This window comes from Lagopus leucura, unplaced genomic scaffold (genome assembly GCF_019238085.1).
Source record: "Lagopus leucura isolate 7727_CA_CO unplaced genomic scaffold, USGS_WTPT01 Super-Scaffold_739, whole genome shotgun sequence".
Taxonomy (NCBI): Eukaryota; Metazoa; Chordata; class Aves; order Galliformes; family Phasianidae; genus Lagopus; species Lagopus leucura.
This window is the reverse complement of record NW_024962255.1, coordinates 17333053-17351579: the sequence shown is the minus strand read 5'-3', so window position 1 is coordinate 17351579 and position 18527 is coordinate 17333053. Positions and strand designations below refer to the sequence as shown.

At 44.1% G+C, this 18527-nt stretch overlaps 2 protein-coding genes across 3 annotated transcripts in view; both read left to right on the top strand.

Moving 5' to 3' along the window:
* The window catches only part of ANTXRL (ANTXR like), a 51389-nt gene extending 44798 nt beyond the window's left edge, over nt 1-6591 (top strand). Inside the window, exon 18 of the mRNA XM_042863131.1 lies at nt 1526-6591. Coding sequence (XP_042719065.1) covers nt 1526-1750 — 225 coding nt within the window. The 3' untranslated portion in view covers nt 1751-6591. The remainder of the gene's footprint in view (nt 1-1525) is intronic.
* A 3149-nt stretch (nt 6592-9740) lies between these two features.
* The window catches only part of LOC122175374 (annexin A8-like), a 20875-nt gene continuing 12088 nt past the window's right edge, over nt 9741-18527 (top strand). Inside the window, exons 1-2 of one of the 2 annotated variants that reach the window (XM_042863017.1) lie at nt 9741-9818; nt 17779-17825. In XM_042863017.1, coding sequence (XP_042718951.1) covers nt 9803-9818; nt 17779-17825 — 63 coding nt within the window. In that variant the 5' untranslated portion in view covers nt 9741-9802. Of the gene's footprint in view, nt 9819-17047; nt 17672-17778; nt 17826-18527 lie in introns of those variants that run through there. The other variant, XM_042863018.1, reaches the window with a different exon arrangement.

The window sequence follows — 18527 nt, the reverse complement described above, 5'->3', positions numbered from 1 at the left end:
ATACCTTTGAGCTGAATTTGCTTTGTTGGACCCAACATGCAACCTAAACCTCAGCCCAGTATCATGGCTTTGCATGTCTTTGAAAATTATGTAGGAAAGCTGCCTTCTGGAATAGATACTTCCTGACGTATCAAACTGCTTTTGTGCTTTTCCCCATGCAGTGTTTGTCCTGGAAAGAGAAAAATAGGTAATGTTCCCCACCATGATAAACTGTAGAGGGCATTTGTATGAGGATGGCTGCTGCATGGAACAAAACCAGGCATGCTGAACAAAAGAAAAAGTGCTGGCAAATGGGGTTCACCACTAATGGCTGGGTACTGTCCAGCCCAAAGTTATTTGTATGGAAACCACATCCCATAAAGATGAGAAAAAAAAAGCATAGCCTCTTCGTGCTTCTGATAATTGCATAGAAGCTGTGAATGACCTCTGTTCAATATCTGAAGGGCTGTTAAGAGCTACTCTACTGAAATTATGGGGTTGAGGCTAATGGGATTAGCCAGTTTGTTACATCAGACATTTGAAGGCTCCTGTGAATAGGCTGTTGGCAGTGTAACTCCTTCATTTTAAGACTGTCTTCACCTTCAGCCCTTGTATGTGATGATGAAAGGTCTTTCTGAATTCCAGGCTTCTGCCAAGCTTGTGGCATCTGGATTGTTGCCTAAGCATCTCCTCCCACTTCTCCAGGTGAAGAGATGGGTATGGAGATGCCAAGCATTGCATCTCTGCACACAAGTTTGCATCTGCAGGGTTTCATGAGGCTTCCACAATGACAGTGGGCTGTTTCGTAAAAAACATGGTGACCATGGGGAGGAGCAAGTAGAGCAGAGAGGTGAGGTCCTGGTGTCTGATTGAGATTGCTCTGGCTACTCCCCACAGGAAAGGTGAGGTTGTCTTTAGGGTCTTGTCTCCCTTCCTGCCTGCAACTTGTTTGGTGGAAATCTATTGTCCCACACCTAGTAGGCTTTTATGAGGACAATAAGGAAGCCATATCTACATTTGGAGCACAGAAGAGAGTGTAATATCTCAGCATAGTTTTGGAGGTACGGCCACCATCTAGGCTAGCATCTCTATGAAAAGGAAGGCTACAGGTGGTGTCTTTGCTAATGTTGTTCCTCAGGTATAATCCTGTTTCTCCTGTGAGTTTTTTCCAGCACAGCTTTATCAGTAAGGGAACTCAACAGGCAGGCATTAGTTTGTGGTGGAGCTATGACAGTAGCCATGTTCTGCATGGCTGTAATATCAAAGAGTGCATGTCAGCAAAATCACACAGGGCTCCTTTTTGGTTTAAACCAGTCCTAGGCTATTTTCCATAGGCAGTAACTCTGAAACACACGGAAGGCATTTGTTTGTAGTACTGATCTTTAATACAGCAAGGCTTGAATGTCATGCCTAGGGACCCAGTGAATGACACCGGATGAAGATCTATAAGCGCATCCTGCCCCTCTGATTACAGCCCTTTTAGCTAGCTGCTGCTGAATCAAAACAAATGCTTTTTATGAATAATGAATTTTTCTTTTACCTCCAGGGGAGATGCATAAACTTCACTCGGGTAAAATCAGATGGGACCTCTGCGCCTTACAACCCACCACCAAAGCTGCCACGACGGGACAACGTCAACCATGCTCCAAGGAGTCCTTCTCCTCCTGTGTCTCTGCAGCCCCCCTCCAGGCAGCCACCTCCTGGGCCACCCCCATCTCGAGCCCCTCCTGGACCTCCCCCTTCACGGCCACCCCCACAGCCCATGGCTTAGAGCGCAGCAAAATCCTGAGTGGCAAAACACGTCTCTTTGCTGAACACGGCATATTTATTGAGTATTGGTTTACAGTTAAAGATAACAGAATTTGTTGCTGGTCAGCAAAAGAAAAGAAAAAAAAAAAAAAGAAGAAGAAAAAAAAGAAATTACCAAGTGTCAGTTTTAGTGTATGAATATATTTATACCACACGTGCTGAGTAAGCATTCAGTGGATAGATTCAGAGCTATGGGGTACACAAAAAAACCAAAATGATCAGCTAGATACAGTAGCAGTAGCAGCTTTTGTTTGTATACGTTTCAAGATCTATTTACATGTGACATTTGTCTGACTTGGTATGTCAGATCATACACTAGTAACTTTAGCTGGATACACATGCATCTGTTGTTTTGATAGCTGCCACCTGCAAGTTGATTAAACATAGTTCATTGAAGCATTTGTATTCTTTCCCCCAACAGTACTGCATCCAGATGTTAACATGGAACAATGATTGCAAAGATAATTTCTGCCTTTAGTTCTGCTGGTGGAACTTCTGTGAAAGTTTCTAAGAAGGCTATAACAATAATAAGGTAAAATGAGACTGTGTGCCATTAATTTAGCATAGAAGAGGGGTGTCCTTCTCCTGACAGAATTAGTTTTGAATCTGCCATGTCTGAATATGTTAAGATCCGGTTGTGTAGGTTAGTCACTGAAGGCCAGATTTTGGTTCAGAAATCCAAACCCTGAACAAGACCTGGGTTCAATGTTGTCCAAAGTTCAGAAGAATTCCAGTGAACTTTTTGGCTAGTTATTTTGTTTTCATTCATAGAAAACACTTCAGAATTGAACAAAAATGTGTAATTTGAGCATGAATGGTACCATATGCAAACTGTATGTTACATAAATCAGGAGCATTGGTGGACTGATTCCATTGCTGTTTAATCACGGAGAAATTTCCTTTCAGTCTTACTGCCAAGCAGAACAGGGTCATTTTGTGATTCAAAGATGAATCCTTCTGAGAGGCTTTCTTTAGTCAGCCTGGATCCCAATAATCTAACCTTGCAGTCTACCTATGGTCAAGAGAGGCATGGTGGGAAGTGTCAGAGTTAGCCTTTTCCCCCCTCTTCTATAATGTTTGTCTGGAGGATTTCCAACCACTGACTGTTTGCTCTTGACCTCAATTCTGTGTGTCATCAGAAAGTGATGTGGGCACCTCCACCATCACTGTACAGGTAGGAGTTTGACGCGGGACTGTGGGGCAGCCCATGAATTGTGTTCGCTAAGCGATAACTGTATGGGTTGATCCCAGATCATTCCCTAGTGAATCAGTGTAACACCTGAGCTTGCTTTTCTCTACCAGCATCTATCACATGGTATTGGAAAGGGTGGCTGCAGATCCTTATGCTGGTTAGCTTAGTCACTAGCTATGTTGTTAGGATATCTGTAGAAATAATGCTTATGTTGCATTATGACTCTGCATATATCTATCTCACCATCTGTGTGTAGGTGGGGGTGTGTAGCACATCACACTGGTTATTGGCATAGAAATCCACGCTAAAGCACTAACTGTATCATGTGGCTGCTCCAGATTTAAGGCCTTGTTATGCAGATTTTACAGACGTATAAATGTCCTGTTGCAAACAGGAATCAGGCTTACTATTGCCAGTGGAAGTCCCACTTGCAGAACAACATACCAAGCTCTCATGGGTCCGTGCTGATCACTGTGACATGCCGTGTGTATGCAGCTGAGGCTGTCAAACTCAGAAGAACCACAGAGCCTCTTTCTCTTCTTGCACTGCTTTGCTCTCTTGAGTTATGCCCTTACCTCATGTATATTGGTGCAGGTAGTGGAATCACACTCATGGTTGTCAGCTGGCCTTGGAGCTGTTCCACATTCAGCCAGCAAAGCACTTCTGCATGCATTAAAATGTCCTGCAGGTCAAGAGGAACATCCCTATGCCCACTACTTTGCTGACCTGTGACTATATCATGATCAGAAAGGAGAAAGGATGCACTTAATCCTCATTTTTTTTGGTCACTTGAATAGGGTTTGCAAAATGTGGTCCATAAGAATGGATTTCTCTTTGGAGGAGAAGTGTGTGTAAGTGTGTATGTGTCTGTGTGTGGGAACTGTGTAGGTTTTTATATTTGGTTTCTCTTCCTTTACAAAAACTGTTCAGAGTGGCATTCCCATGAATGGAAAGGCAACACAGTCATCACTTACCTCCTTTTCTTTCAGCTGAAAGGTGTAACTAAACTATGTCAATTTTCCGCTGCTTTTCTGGTGAAACTCCACTTTTGACACAAGTGGAAGGAACTGGATGACTCCAGTGAGGGGTGGGCACCTGGAAGTGGGGGAAGGTGCTTTAAAAGCAGAAATCATTGGTTAACTTTTTTTTTTTTTACCTAAGGAATCCTATGTGAGACAGATTTGCTAGATCTAGGACCTGTTGTAACGTGAACATGCAGTTGAACTTAATAGCATCTCATGTCGTCCATGTAAGAATCACAAGCCAACAAATGCTAGCTAGGAATTGAAATTGCACATAATAATAATAATAATAAAACAGCCCTGCCACAGCAAAACATGGCCTTTGAGGCTTATCTGTATGTGAAATTGGGGCAGACCCAAGTCTCTTATCAGCATGTGGTGATCAGATTGTAACAATGGTGGATTCCACAAATGATAGAATATTGAAAGGAAAAAAATTCTTACAGATTTTGTATCTCTTCAAACTTGCAACAAATGGATCAGATGTGAAAAAGCCCAGAAGACATACTCTTTATTGTCTTGCTCCCATATAAATCTTGAAGATAGGTCAGGAGAGTTGTTACAGATTTGAATTCATGTTACTGTAGAATTTGACTTAGTTTCAGTGAGAACAGGAGTGTTGACTATAGAAAATCAAACTTCCAATATGTCTGTCTGTTCTGGTTGAGGAAAGTATCTTCCTTTGCTACAATAGCCAGTCTTGCAGAAACAAGATGCTTACATTTTCTACGTAATATGCAATTGCATGAAGAATAGGAATGATCTGGGTTTCTAGGTGATCTATACATAATAAAGCAGAAAGCACCATGAAAATTAAATTCAGCGTAAATGGAGTTCCCAGCATCTTCTTTATATAAAATTAAGCTTCTCTGATGGGAGCAGTGCAGGTTTAGGTGATAGTTTGCTGGTAACTTGGGAAAAAGAGAAAGCGAACCTGGCTGAATTGCCTTTGCAGTGGTGGGGCCGTAAATATACTGCACTGGCTATGGAAAGGCTTCTTGTCTTTGGAGCAAAATTGCCATTTGCAGTGATCTCAGGCACTATAACAATGCAGTAGGAGAAACTGGTTGCTATTTTACATTCTGTTGAGCTTGATCCTTACCTGGTGTAAATCAGCATAGGCAAACTGATATCAAGACAGTAATATTGATGTCTCTGAGCTGAGAGCTGACTCAAAATGAAGGAAGGGACAAAATCCTTCCAACTGGCTTGATATTTGACTATGTTTATTTTGGTATGCATGTATACCAGTTGTGACTGCAGTACTTACACTGCTGAGAAATGTTCTCATGTGGGAGGATTCCCCTGTATGTTCCAGCTCATTGCATCACTAGAAACTCACAAAAAAGTGAATAACTATTTCTTCCCCCCATCCAAGAGAAAAACTGAGGATTTAAGGAGCCTTTGGCTCACACTTATTGCAGATGTTAAATGACACAAGGTGCGAAGAGGTGGGGAGGGAAACTCCATGCGTTTAAAGCTGATATGGAACCATGTTGATCAAAGCATATTTATGGCCACCTTTCAACCCCAGTGCATGTATTGCCATCTGTGGGAGTAGCCTGCAGAGCAGACGGCCCTAAGTGTAAGAAAGAAAAAGAAAGAAAAAGAATCAGCTCCTCATCTGAATGAGCGAGCACAACAATGAATGACATTATTTTGTGAACTGTACCAGTTCAAATGCATGTGCACCTGGTGCTCCTAATGCTTTTTACTCCTGTTGGTCTTTAGACAACGTGATCGGTAATATGCTTTCTCTCTTTAAATGTTAGCTGTTTTTATTGCTGTTATTTTGTTTTGTTTTGTTTTGTTTTTTAAAAAAACAACATTTCACTGAGAAGACAGCCCTACTTCTGTAAATATAGAGTTTAATTTGGAGGAGACAGCACACTTCTGGATGTTACTGCTGGACAGTTATTTATTAAAGGGGCTTAAGGTGAATAAATACAGGTGGCTCAGGATACATGCATGCAAGTGTGATAATGCAGTATAGCATTTTCAGTTCTCGGTAGTTTTGGGGAAGGGGGAATTTTAGGGTCATCATAGTATGTTTAGAAGTTTGTTAGTGATCTGATACTTTCAGTAATACAATAGAGATTCCTAACATTTAACAGTGCTTGAAGAGATTACGATAGATTTTTCTTTTTTTTTAAGTGGGTGGGCGTTGTGAAGAAGAAATGTTTTTGTTTTTAAGGGAAAAACAATGTACTGTACTAAACCTTTTTCTAAAAAAAAGAAGATGTGTGTTTTCAGAAACAGTGGGAATGCTGGCTGACAGACAGCCAGGGCAAGGAGATGAGGGACAGAGGAACCAGATGGATTTCTGATGGACAAAGAGGTTTTAAATGGGGATGTGGGTTTGTTATTGATACATGTGGTACAAATTTCTGTAACTGACATGCTGCTTCCATGTTATAATCATTTAACCTTTATGCATTTTATGCGCCTGCTCCATTTCTCTAAGAAAATCCTGCAAATGTAATGCCTGCATGCAAATGTGGGAGATGTAGCCAAAGTCTTGTAATCCAACATAATGTAGTCTTAATGAATTCAAAATCAACAATAAAAGTGCTTACTGGTTAAACACTACAGAGAATTTCATTGTAAGGGTCATTTTGAGAGGGAGTAAGCTTGTCTGTGCCTGGTTGCTCTCGATTCATTATGTGACTAGAAACAAGGGTATGTTCTGTGTTTCAGTTTCCTGTTTCTAGCCTGAGAATTGCAATTCTTGCCTAATTCAAGGGCATGGCATTCCTTTTTATAAGTTCTTCTTGATCTCAGGTTGCAGGGTAAAAATGCTGACAAAATTCCATTGAAATTGGTGCTCAAACACTGACTGACACATGGAATGGAATGTACACATGTACAGGATTGCTATCTCAAAAGAGAAGTCTAGTGCATAGAAACAAGATTTAAAGCAAGATGCTAGAGCTCAAATCTTCAGCAAACAACAAATTATATGGCAAATCCTATACCCATGAAAACTTTGTAGACACCCGTCTCCAACCAGGGTTGGGTGTCCCAAGCACAACTGCTGATTTCTAGGAGCCATGCCTAAGTACACAGGACCCGATCCTAAATTCCCTTCTCCCTCACTGTCTCTGATGCTGGTTGATTTTCTTCCCTCCCTGCTGGTAAGGCTTCCTCTGTATCTCTCCAATCCCCACTGAGGATTTCAGGGGTGAAGGGTTGGTAGAAACATGATGCAGGCAAGGAGGTCATGAGGGGTAAGCCACAAAAATCTCCAACCCAAGTAGGCTGCAATTATGGGCAAGCGAGGATGCTGCAAAGCTGCTGAGCTGTGCAAAGCATGGCAGCCACAGCCTTGTGTGCAATGGGATAGTAAGTTGGTCCTTGCGCAGGCCCCTGAGCCCATGCTATCTCTACCTGGGGCACACAGCAAGACAGAGTAAGGCCAAGGACATCTGTGACTTATGCCATCCTGTGAATGCAGCATGTGGCTTCAGCCAGCTGGGAATGTGATGCTTTCTGGACCTGACTGGCCTGTTATCCCTATCCTTACTAAAAAACTGTAATGGGGGTGGTCAGTCAAGCTAATGTTCGTTTAATGGTGGAGTCATATCTGCAGAAAACATGGACATTGATTTTGAGGGGACTGGTTGTCACATGAAGCCATTGTGACAAAGCTAGGTGGGAGCTGTGTGTGGCAGAGACAAGTGCCTCCCTCCTGTGGCAGATTTAATGGGAGCTGAAACCCTCTACCTGGAGCTGTGCACCTTGTGGTGTCAGGGGCTCTGACAAAACCTCACTCCCACTGTGCTCCCCAGGCTGGTAGGACGATACGCACCACAAACAACTCTGTGGCCTTCTCTCCTTTTTGTTCCCTCGTCTGGTCCTTATGGGAAAGGCAGGCTCAAGCTCTTAAAAGAGATCAGATAAACAATAGCTGTCCTGGAGCCAAAGGCTCTGGGCATTTTTGTTCTGCATTAACAAAAACCCAACACTGGCTGCAGCTGTGGCTGGTTAGGTTTAATGCATGCCTGAGACGACAGAACTCAGATTTGACCTGAGCTTCCCCAGAGACCGGGAATGTGCAGACCTAGGGCTTTGGTTACAGACTTGTCTATAAATAGCCTTCAGTGCTGATGTAGCACCTTTCATCAAACATACTTCACAGTCTCAGGAGTGGCATTTACATGTGAACATACACCAACATACCCTATTTGGTTGCATGGAAGTTGGAAGCAGAAATGTTACTGACTTTAGCACTGAATCAGTAACTGAAAACTGCCCCTTTCCCCTATGCTCCCATTCCTAAAGAAACCACAGGCAGCCTATGCTGCCCATGCTGAAATTTTTCTGATCTTTACTTCATGAATGTCTCTTGGCCTTTAGATGAGGACTTACCCTGTGCTCCATCAGCTTCTGCAACTAAATTTCCCTGTTGCTCATACTGCGGACTCTCTCAGTGCCATTGCAAGGGAACATATGCTGAAAGTCTCCTAGCCAAGAGTTATTCTGATTTCTGAGGGCAGCTCAGAAGTGATGGAGACCCCAAAGATGAAACAGCTATAAGCCCTAAAACAAGAAGGAACAGGCATTCTGCTGAAAGGTTTTGCCTGTGCCATTGGTTGAGAAATATTCCCTGTTAAGCTTTCTGAGATGCAGCATTGGCACGCATAGATAAATACCTCATTAAAGATCTATAGATAAACTCATCTGTGCCTCTAACACCAATTTCACCAAAGTTTGCTCTGCTCATGCCAGCCCATCACTGTCATATAGCATCTGAGTGGCACTTTATCCATGCTGGTGTCCCTCTGTGTCCTGCTGAGTCTCAATAACATGATTCTTGGGTACAGACCTGCAGGAGTTGTACTCGTGACCCTGACCACTCAGCAGTACTTTTTCCTCTGATGGGAAAAGGGTTTGATTTACAGCCTGTGTCTTCTCAGAGGGAACAGAAGAACAGAGCTTTCAAGACATCCATGTGTAATAAACACATTTCAACAGACTACCAAACAGAGCCACCCTTTGCTTAAAGATAATGGCTCTCACACTGCAGGTAAAATACTAAGTGCACTCAAGTGTTTTCTAGTCGGCCTTTTTTCAGTGCAAAGGAAGACATTTTGAGCTGGAAACAAGAGTCCTAAATTTCCCCTATGTCATCAAAGGCATATTTGACTAACCAAAACCAATGAGAAAATGTGGTGAGCATCTGTGGCAGTTCACCCTCTTTAAAAACACAACTACGACTGCTTTTGTCTCTATTTCCTTGTACATCAGAAGTAGCTTAGGTAAAAGTGAACCTGCTGAGAGGCAGTGATTAGTCCTGGTCAGCTACAGAGATCTTTTAATATTCCTTACTCAATTTCTGCTCCACCTCTGTAAGAAGTATTGGGATCTATGGCACTAAGGGGATGCTTACAAACCATTCTCATCATGATGGCAGACTGAGGTCTACTGTGTGTCACCAGGTGCCACCTTCTCCAGGAATGCATACAGACTGTCTGGGACACTCTGAATGCCAGTCCATCCATCAGGACACCCACAGGGAGTCGGGTCTGTCTCAGCCCATCTAGTAGGTGCCTTCCCTCTTCTAGGGAGAAACAGAAGCCCTGCAGGCTCTGGAGCTTCCCAGCCTTCTGTCTATTTTTGCCAGCTCTAATGGTTTCTGCATCCCTGAAGTGACTCAGAGGTCAAAATAGGAAATAGCTCATTTTCCTTCCTAGCACGCAAAGGAGCAAGAACAAATCTGACTCCAGCCCATCTGGTCCCAGCACCACTGCAGGAAGAGCAGGCAGGATGTGAACTGAATGGCCTCAGGCAGTGACTCTGGATGGTCAGTCTGAAGGGTGAGCTTTCTGCACTTCCATGAATCCTATCATTCTTTTTTATCTGAGCCATGTACATGCTGGGTACCTGTGGGTACAGCCATGTACATGCACTTCAACTGCAGGAAGCAAGTGTAAAAACAGTCTGTCAGTGTTCTTGCAGCCAAAGTGCATGGTGTGTCTCTGCCTGGATCTGGCCCCAGAAACTCTTTTTCCAATTGTCTTTCTGAGTGCTGCACAAGGAACACAAGCTATGGAGAAGCTCCTGCCCCTTGTAAGTTTCCTGCTGCCAAGCCAGCATGCTAATGGCAAATGTCAGCCCTGGGAACCTGTTGGCTTGTTATTGCAGGGCTGCTTATGGGCCCCAAGATGCTCTATTCCTGTTCACCTTTCAGAGAGGAGGAAGAGGAAGGCAGCTGAACATCTCTGGAGGCCACGTTCTGAGCAGAGCCATTCCAAGCCTCAAGATGGAAAAAGGACCACAAGAAATTCAGGCCTTGCTGTACCCATGCCATCACAGCTTTTTGTCCCTGCAAGTCCCATTGAAGCCCCTAGCTGGCCCAACACCTCCCCTGCCCCTCTACTGAGGGCTGCTCCTTCCCCTGCCTCCTGCTCCACACAGAAGCTCCTGCCAACTGCACCAGGCCAGAAAAGGGGCCACAGTTCTTGGCAGTGCTGGGGGAAATATGCCATGTCCAGGCTGCTGCTGGAAGGCAGGACCCCACAACCCACATCCACAGTGAATTAGCCTTCCTGGGCATCCTCAGAGCATGGCTTTTGAAGAAAAACAATGTGCGTTCAGCTGGTTTTCCTGTGGAAGTCCTGGTTAAACCAGCAGCTCCTGAACAGCTTCCTGCACCACCCATAAAATGAAGGTGCTCACTTTGCATCTGACCTGCCAGGAAGAAACTCCCGGGCTGTAAAACTGGTGGCCACATCATTCTCTGGTCCTACTCACCCTCAACCGGCACTGGGTGCCCTGAGCCATCCTAGCTGCCATGAGTGGGGATGAAGCATGGAGCAGCCTGCTGCTGGAAGGACATGTGCATCCTGGTAGTCTGGATCATGCACACAGCATGAGAGAGACAACATACTCAAATGAGAGTTGTAAAAGTCTCATGGGATAAGAATTTCCATTTGTTTCCTGATTACTATTGACCTGTGATGCAATGCAGGATTCTTGCCTGTATAGGAATTGCTCAAGCTTTCTGCTGACATTCCAGAAGCTATGACCAAAGCTGAACATGGCTGATCTGTCCAAAACAATTCTCCGGATATCTCACAGTTTGTGCAGCAGTGCAGTGCTTTCCCCAGTGCCCAGCAATGAAGAAGATGACAGTCTAAGCCTAAGAGCCAATAGCATCTACTTTTACACAGCTTTCACCAAACTAGATCTCTGCAATAAGAGTGGTCTGATGGCTGAGTTCCACTGAACTTCAGTTCTTAGACCTGGAAGGGTTCAGCATCTCTAGGGCATTCCATAGCAGGACTGCAGCTAGGTGACTGCTGCTTGGAAATGCCACTGCTCAGTGCTGTTTCCGCTGCAGGCTGAGACATGGAGATAAATAGTGGCAGACCTCAGGGCTGTCTCCTTTCCACCCTTTGGTATTCACAGGCCTGTGCAGCAGCTGGTCCTTCCTCAACTCCTTCCTGAACCCTTGCCATGTTTAGTCTCCCTTTCCTGGCCATTTTCTTTGCCTTTCTCAGCGCTCCTTTCTCAGCCATGCTTTTGGCTTTTGCTGCCCCCATGCAAAACCAGGCTGGTCAAGCAGCAGCACATGAGACTGTGCTGTGTTTTCTGCATTACACTTTTTGTACAGGCACAACCACTGGTGTTCTGTGACCTGGTTACTCTATCACTGTCAAAGAGATGAAAATCAACCCTGAAGCATGTGCTGAGTAAAATCTTCCAGACAGGAGAGTACTATCAGTCTACTTCTATTCTTGCATCTAACTGAGCTGGTCTATGAGCTAATGACAATTCCATGTCTGAAACATCCAGCCTTCATTTATCACATTTGTGACAAAAACTAGTGCTGAAAATAGCTCACGGATTGGGCACAAAGCATTCTGTTGGGGCACAAATGGATACTTCTCACCATGTCACAGCAGAGATGCTGTGGTGCTCTGCATCTCAGGTAAACTTGTCTCGATTTCTTGATCTCTCCATGACCCCAGTCAAATGTGCTCTGGTTTGACTCCACAGCCTCCAATCACCTCAGTATTACAGAGGGGCTGGTCTTATTCTACCAACTCCACACTAAGGATGTCCCACCCTATCTGACAAAGATCTGCAAAGAAACAATAGAACATTTGGAAGATGTTCAACTGGCACAGCTAGGCTATGGTCCTCATCTTGAGGAGAGCTGGCTGTTTTAGCAGCTCCATTGCTATTTTTAGTGCCCTTGAAAGAAAAACCTTCTCTATTATAAACTTATTTGCCCTGTGTTTGGTTCTTGTTACAACAAACACAATTTGTGCAGTATGTTGTTTTTCCCTTAGAAAGCAACAGCCTTTGCGTAAGCACACAATAAAATGCAAAAATAAACAATCTCCAGCTGAAAAGATTTTCAGTTGTGCATTTTTCATTGGGTCCCAGAAACTAGTGTCTGGGTGAGGGGGAGGATGGGCAAGTGTCCACACTGAGATCTTCCTCAGCAACCTTCCTAAACATTTATCACATCTATCAAAGTTTTGATCATGCCAGTGAGCACAAGAAAGGAAGAGGAAAGCAATACTTTCTGTTTCCCTGTTTCTCCTTTGTCAAGATTTTGAGACACAAATGCCATTGCTACTTCCATGAAGATACTGGAATGTACACAAACAGAAGTCTGAGTACCAATCAGAATGTCACCAGTGTAACATGGCCATGCTGACTTCAGTGATGTCACCACAATTATGCCACAGAGGGAGGGGGACCAAAGTAACCAAGAAGCCATGGATCCAGCTTGACACTCACTGGAGAGCTCCCACTGGTTTTAAAGGGGACAGAGACACATAGATAAACAACTGCACCTGATGGAAAAGTTCTTTCTGGTGTATTAGTCAATGCTCATTTCATTTGAAGACAATGCCATGGCAATACAGTGCCCTATAATCTGAGCTCTTTAAACCATGGATTGCTTTTTGGCTCTAAAGCAAGTCAACAGAGCCTACAGTGTGGCATCAAGCAGTCACCCCCAGGCTTCTTGGTCTACATCCTTCTCCATCACAGGGCCAATTCAAGCAGTAGGACTGTCTTTAACTGTGCACAGACACCTGCACTTGTTCTGACATAGACTAAACAACAAAAAATGCCCATAGATGTGGCTAAAAATATTTCATGCACAGGCATCCAAAGGTTTCTTGAATGCTGCCTCACACCCGCTGCTGGCATTTGAACTGCTGGCATCAGCCATGTCCCCATCAGACCCCACTGAGCTGCTGTTGCTTACTTTGACACGGAGGGTGCTTTCTTTGTTAGCCTTTGGGGTTAAACAAGAGCAACAGTTGCCTTCTTTGTGTGGGGAGCGGTTGTTAGGGCGACTGGGAAGAATTCCTTGGCGCCAGCACAAGAAAGCACAAGAAAGGAATGAGCAGAGAAATGTTCAGCCGGAGTCAGAACTGAGCCAAGGGGATGTGCTCTGCTCTGTTTGTGTCTGTGCCTCACCCCGTCCCACCCACAGCCGAGGGGCCCCGTGCAGCACAGGTGAAATCAGCACACCCTGTGCAAGCATCTGCATGGCTCCCTGCAGCCCGGTGACACTGGCAGTCCCCTCTGGCCCCAGGGCTCATCTCCTGAGTTATGGAGCTGCTAAGAGGAATCAGGCCCTGAGATTTCACTCTGTTGCTGTTTGAACATCCCCCAAAACACATTCGCACAGATTCTGTCTTATGGTACTTGGCACAAAGCTGTTTGCAGTAATAAAGGAAACTTGGAAAATGAGCTGACCTAGTGATTTTCAAATGGAAAAAAATCTATTTTGGGATCATTTTCACTTTGAAAGATGGTTCAAAGGCACAAGAGGAAAGGGCAGGGCGAGCAGTGAGCTGCCAGGTATGCAAGTACAATTTTTTTAGGCTTCAGTGATTTTATTTTTGCGCTGCATGTCTCCATGTAAAAACTATTGCCTTCATCAATTCATTTTCCCCAGCGCATACCTCTTTCATAAAGAGACAATAAATTTTGTTTGGTTTAGCCTGCTGGTGTATTTACACAGCCTTGCCATAAAGTGGTCCGATTTCAGGTGATGGTGACTTGATTAGCTGGTGTTAGAGCATTTGCTCTTAAAAACTCTGATGGGAGTCAGCTGCTGGTGTCTATGTAAGTAGCAATAAGATGGGGGAAGAGAGAGAAGGAAAAGGAGTGGTAGAAGCAAAAGGTAGCGTTTGTGTTGTGGAGTTGTTTGCATATTTGCTTAAAGTCTGTAGGGGGAGACTGGTGACAGTTTGTGTGCAGTGAGGGAGTGTAAGCTGTCTGCAAACATAGCAGCTGCTGGGGCAAGAAACAGCTGTGAGAGGGGAGAAGGTAGAGCAGAATGTTGTCAGGAATGGGTCAGAGCCAAAAGCAAGGAGGTAAAGTCTGGTCCTGGAAAGCATAGTGCTGGGTGAGGCAGCTTAGTATTGTAATAAAAGAAAAAGCTGCAGTTTTCTGAAGTGTATCCTTATCAGAGTTGTGTAAAACTATGCAGTGTTATTTATGGAATGAATTAGAGAAAATTATTAATCTTTTTCTGTTGCAACAGGATACTTCTCTCCTGTTTGTTCTGAGGGGTGTGCTTTAATTTCCTCAAATTCATGTAGTCATGTTTCATGATTTGTCAGACTATTGGTTTGTATCAAATATCTTTGTGCTTAGTCTGTTGTTTCCCCAATGACTGAACTCCTCACTTAAAAATAAACTGAAATACAAACTTTGGGGTGAAAATACCCCAATTCTTTTTCTCTTACTGGTTTAAAAAAAAAAGAAAAAAAACCTCCTGTACCAGTCAAAAGCTGTAGGATAAGTAAAACTGCTGAAGAGTTTTATTTTGCATAAGCTGTGATGTTCCAATGCAGTCAGCTCCTGGCCTGAAACTTTCCAGGCATAATGCCAGACTTCACTAATATGCTAATGGGAGAGCTTCTACATTTGAGAAGTCTTTAGCTGCCCTCTATCTAAACTAGTGCATCCTTTAAATTTCTCTTCCTGGCTTAGAATGAGCAGTCAGAGCTTAATGGGTGGCAAAGGCTTCTTGAAGTAATGCCAGTAATGTGCCTTTTGAAGGCTCCCAATGTTTGATTTTTCTGTGCCTGAAATCTTTTTTTTGTTTTGAACAAGATTAAAAAATTATGAGCAGGATTTTTCTCCTAACTTTCCTTACACTGGTAGAGTATATAGCAAAGGCAGCTACGATGTCCCTGATGTAAGCATGGAAAGTCCCAAGGGCAGAGTCAGTAGAAGCCAAGTATGCAGCAGCTTCTTCTTCATGTCTAGTTGAAAATTGTTTTGGACCAAATGGCCTAAAAACACACAAACCAAACCTGGTTACAGTGCAAGCGCTGTTGTAGAAGGCTTCTGACCACTCTTGCTGGCTGACTCGGACTAACTCAGCCAGGCACACCAGCAAGAGCAGGGGCCCTCTGAAAGGGTGTTTGGGGCTGAGGTTTGAGAAAGCTTCATTGTGGAGACACTTCAGGGATGTCAATGCCCACAATGTAATTGACTCACTGCTATCTGCAAGTTAACACTCTTGCAGATAACTGAATGATTATTCTGTGGGGATACCACAGTACTCCACACTGCAAGCAAACAGGATCACTGAGTCACGTTAACCACCTTAATGTGCTGTTAGACAGAGTTTCTATTGATAATCTTGACAATGGAGTTGGAGCTCACTTTACCTAACATGCAGAAATGACTTGTGTGCATGTGTGAGATGGTGAGGCTTAGAAGAACCTGTGTATTGTCTTCCAAATCTGTCTGATGTTTCTTTCCTAAGGATAATCACTGCACTAGGTGAGGCTGTTCTGCTGCTTCGATGCTTGTTTCTTATAATAGCAAAGTGTTGAAACTACAAAAAAGCTTAGCAGAGCATCTGTGTTAAGTGAGAGCCATAATACAGAGCAAAGGTGTGTCTGGTAACTTGAGCTGTTTTAAACAATCTGTTTAGAACAGTGCTTGGAAAGGGATTCCTCATGGTTCAGATTCTCCAGACCTTACCTCACTCATCCATACTGATTTCTTGAAGTCTGGCAATTGCTTCTCTGCATTAAATTCTAATTCTCCTGTTAACATTCCCTCAGTGTCCATTTGTAGCTTTTTTAAGTTTGTGCTGGCAGAAGTGTCTGCTTGGAGTTTCTCCCATTTTCTGTCTGGTTTGGTCTCTGATCTCTCTGTGACTACAGCTCTTTGCTCTAATTCTGATTTTCTGTCTAGACAGGTTTCTTTGTACTTGGAGTCCTCAAGAAAACCTGACCTCTATGGCAGGCTGACCTAATTAAATCCCAACACAGGGAAAAGGCCTGTGCAAGGAGCTGGGCACAGCCTTTTTTTCTGGGATACAGCAAAAGCAAATCTGCCCTGCTCTCACAACCCTCCTGCCAGAAAGAGGGAAGATGAAGTGCTTGTAAGCCCTCCTTGCTGTACACTGTTGATCACTTTGCCTCTGAAACAGAGACCATGCAGATACTGGTTGTGTACTTCAGTACCAAGGGCAATGCCTTCTCCATAGCTGCCCTCCCCATGCGATGGCTGGGTTTGAGCAGGGAGTAGCTGCCAGAGCTTGTTCCAGTGGGAACAACCAGGGCAGCTTCCCAGGCCAGGGGTGACCCAGCTGGGTTCAGTGAAATAATGGTGTGGGAAGGGAGGGAGGGAAGGCTGTAGTTTGATGTTTACCCACAGTCCCATGTGGGCCTGTACATGTGAAAGGGGACCAAGTTCTTTTGTAGCAAGGGTTAAGATATGGCTGGTGGGAATGTGTCTATCAGGTCAGTTTTCCATTTAAAAACAAATAAATAAATTCTGGCACCATGGGTTCTGACAAAAGTCTAGACAGGAAAATACTGCCACAGCCATAAGATATTTCAGCTGATTTCACAAAACCACTTCTCCATATTAAAGTATTAAGAACGGAAACAGGAAAAGGAAAAAAAAATCAAATTTCTCCAAGCCTTAATGTGTAATAACAACAAGTGCAAGCCTTGTAACCTTGTTGAGGCTGATGAAAGCAGTTAGCCTTAAACATGTTTGTTCTGCGTTAGCCCAGAAATGCTTTCTTAGTCATGCTTTGCAAGTCCTAGTGTGTGACAGGGACAGACCTCTCTAGTCAGTGTACGGTCTGCTACTCAACTGAGCTTTACTGCAAGTTGTAGGATATGTTTAGGTGTTTGGGTTTTTTGCCTTTTTTCTAGACTTTTTTTGATTAAAGTAATCTAGGAGAAGGTTTAAGTTTTGAGAGTCCTGGTTTGCTGTGGTCCAGGATGTTAGAAATAGAGTCCAGAATAATGTGAGAGCGACTTACTCCATTGCAGCAGAACCTGCTGGGTCTCAGTGGAGTATAATGCCGAGAAATTACCTGGCTGTAATTTGTATGTTGTATCAGTGCCAGAGGCTAAAGTGTTGGCAGGGAAGGGTGTGGGGGGAAAGCGGTGGAAGTATTACAATGAGCTTTAGTCAGCTGAGGTTGAACATAGGGCTCCTCACAGGGAAAGCGTGGTTTATTAGGCAACATGATCTCTCCCTGTGAGATCATACATCAAAACAGGTTGAGCCATGTCTGCGGGCGTTACCCCGTGGAATTTGTAGATAGGGACAGGTTATACCTGCCAGTTCCAGGCACAGAGGCCAGTTATATTCTGCAGCTTCCAGAGGGAATAAGCCTTGTGAGGAGCACAGTTATTCTAATTTTCTTGTGGTAAGTCTACTGAAAAGAACTTATCTTTCTTCCTCTTCTCCACCCCTTTTCAAATCTCAGTTTCCCTAACAGCAAGGTGTGATGTGTGTGGTTTCCTTCATCAACAGGCACAGCTATCACTGCTGAGATCACAATGGCATGGTGGAAGGCCTGGGTAAGTAAAGAAAGTAAAGTAAGACACCTTGGTTTCTTTGGCATTATAATAAGGTAACTTAGCAGCTGCGCTAGGCAGTGTGTGGGAATGAAGTCTTTCCCTTTAAAAATCAATCCAAACCTGTTTGTTGGTTTTCTGATTATAAAATACCTTTTAGCACTTCCAAAACCATGGCTAATGAAGGTGCTAACATGCTTCTGCCTTTAGGAAGACCAGGCTCCCTCTGCCTTGGAACTGAGTGGTGCAGGGTTATGGCTATGTAGCTTTGTGTTATGGGAATATGGCACTGGGGATTGAAGCAGCTGAAGTCTGCATTAAGTTTGAACGCTGTGAGTTCCTTGTCCTCTTCTTCACCTCTGCAATTGGTTCAGGGCACTGGCTTATCCGTGTTTGGTCCCCAGTTGCTCTGGTAGGCTGTGGTCATGGAGGGAGATGTGGTCTGCCAAGCCGCTGTGTCTGCCTTTGGTGGCTTTTGAATGTTGGTGCAACAGTGTGGATTTGGACACCCTGTAAGTCTGCTAGGAGCCTGAAATAGCATGTTTGTTCTTTTCCAAACTGTTGTGGCTCTGGGAGATGTGTGGTAGATTGGGGATGCTCGTGAGTGCCCTGAAGCAGCATCTCACGCAGCTGAGGCCAAGAGGCAGTGCTAGGGTGAAGTGCCAGCTCTGCAGCCATCAAGGAAGCTCTCACATTAGCTTCTGT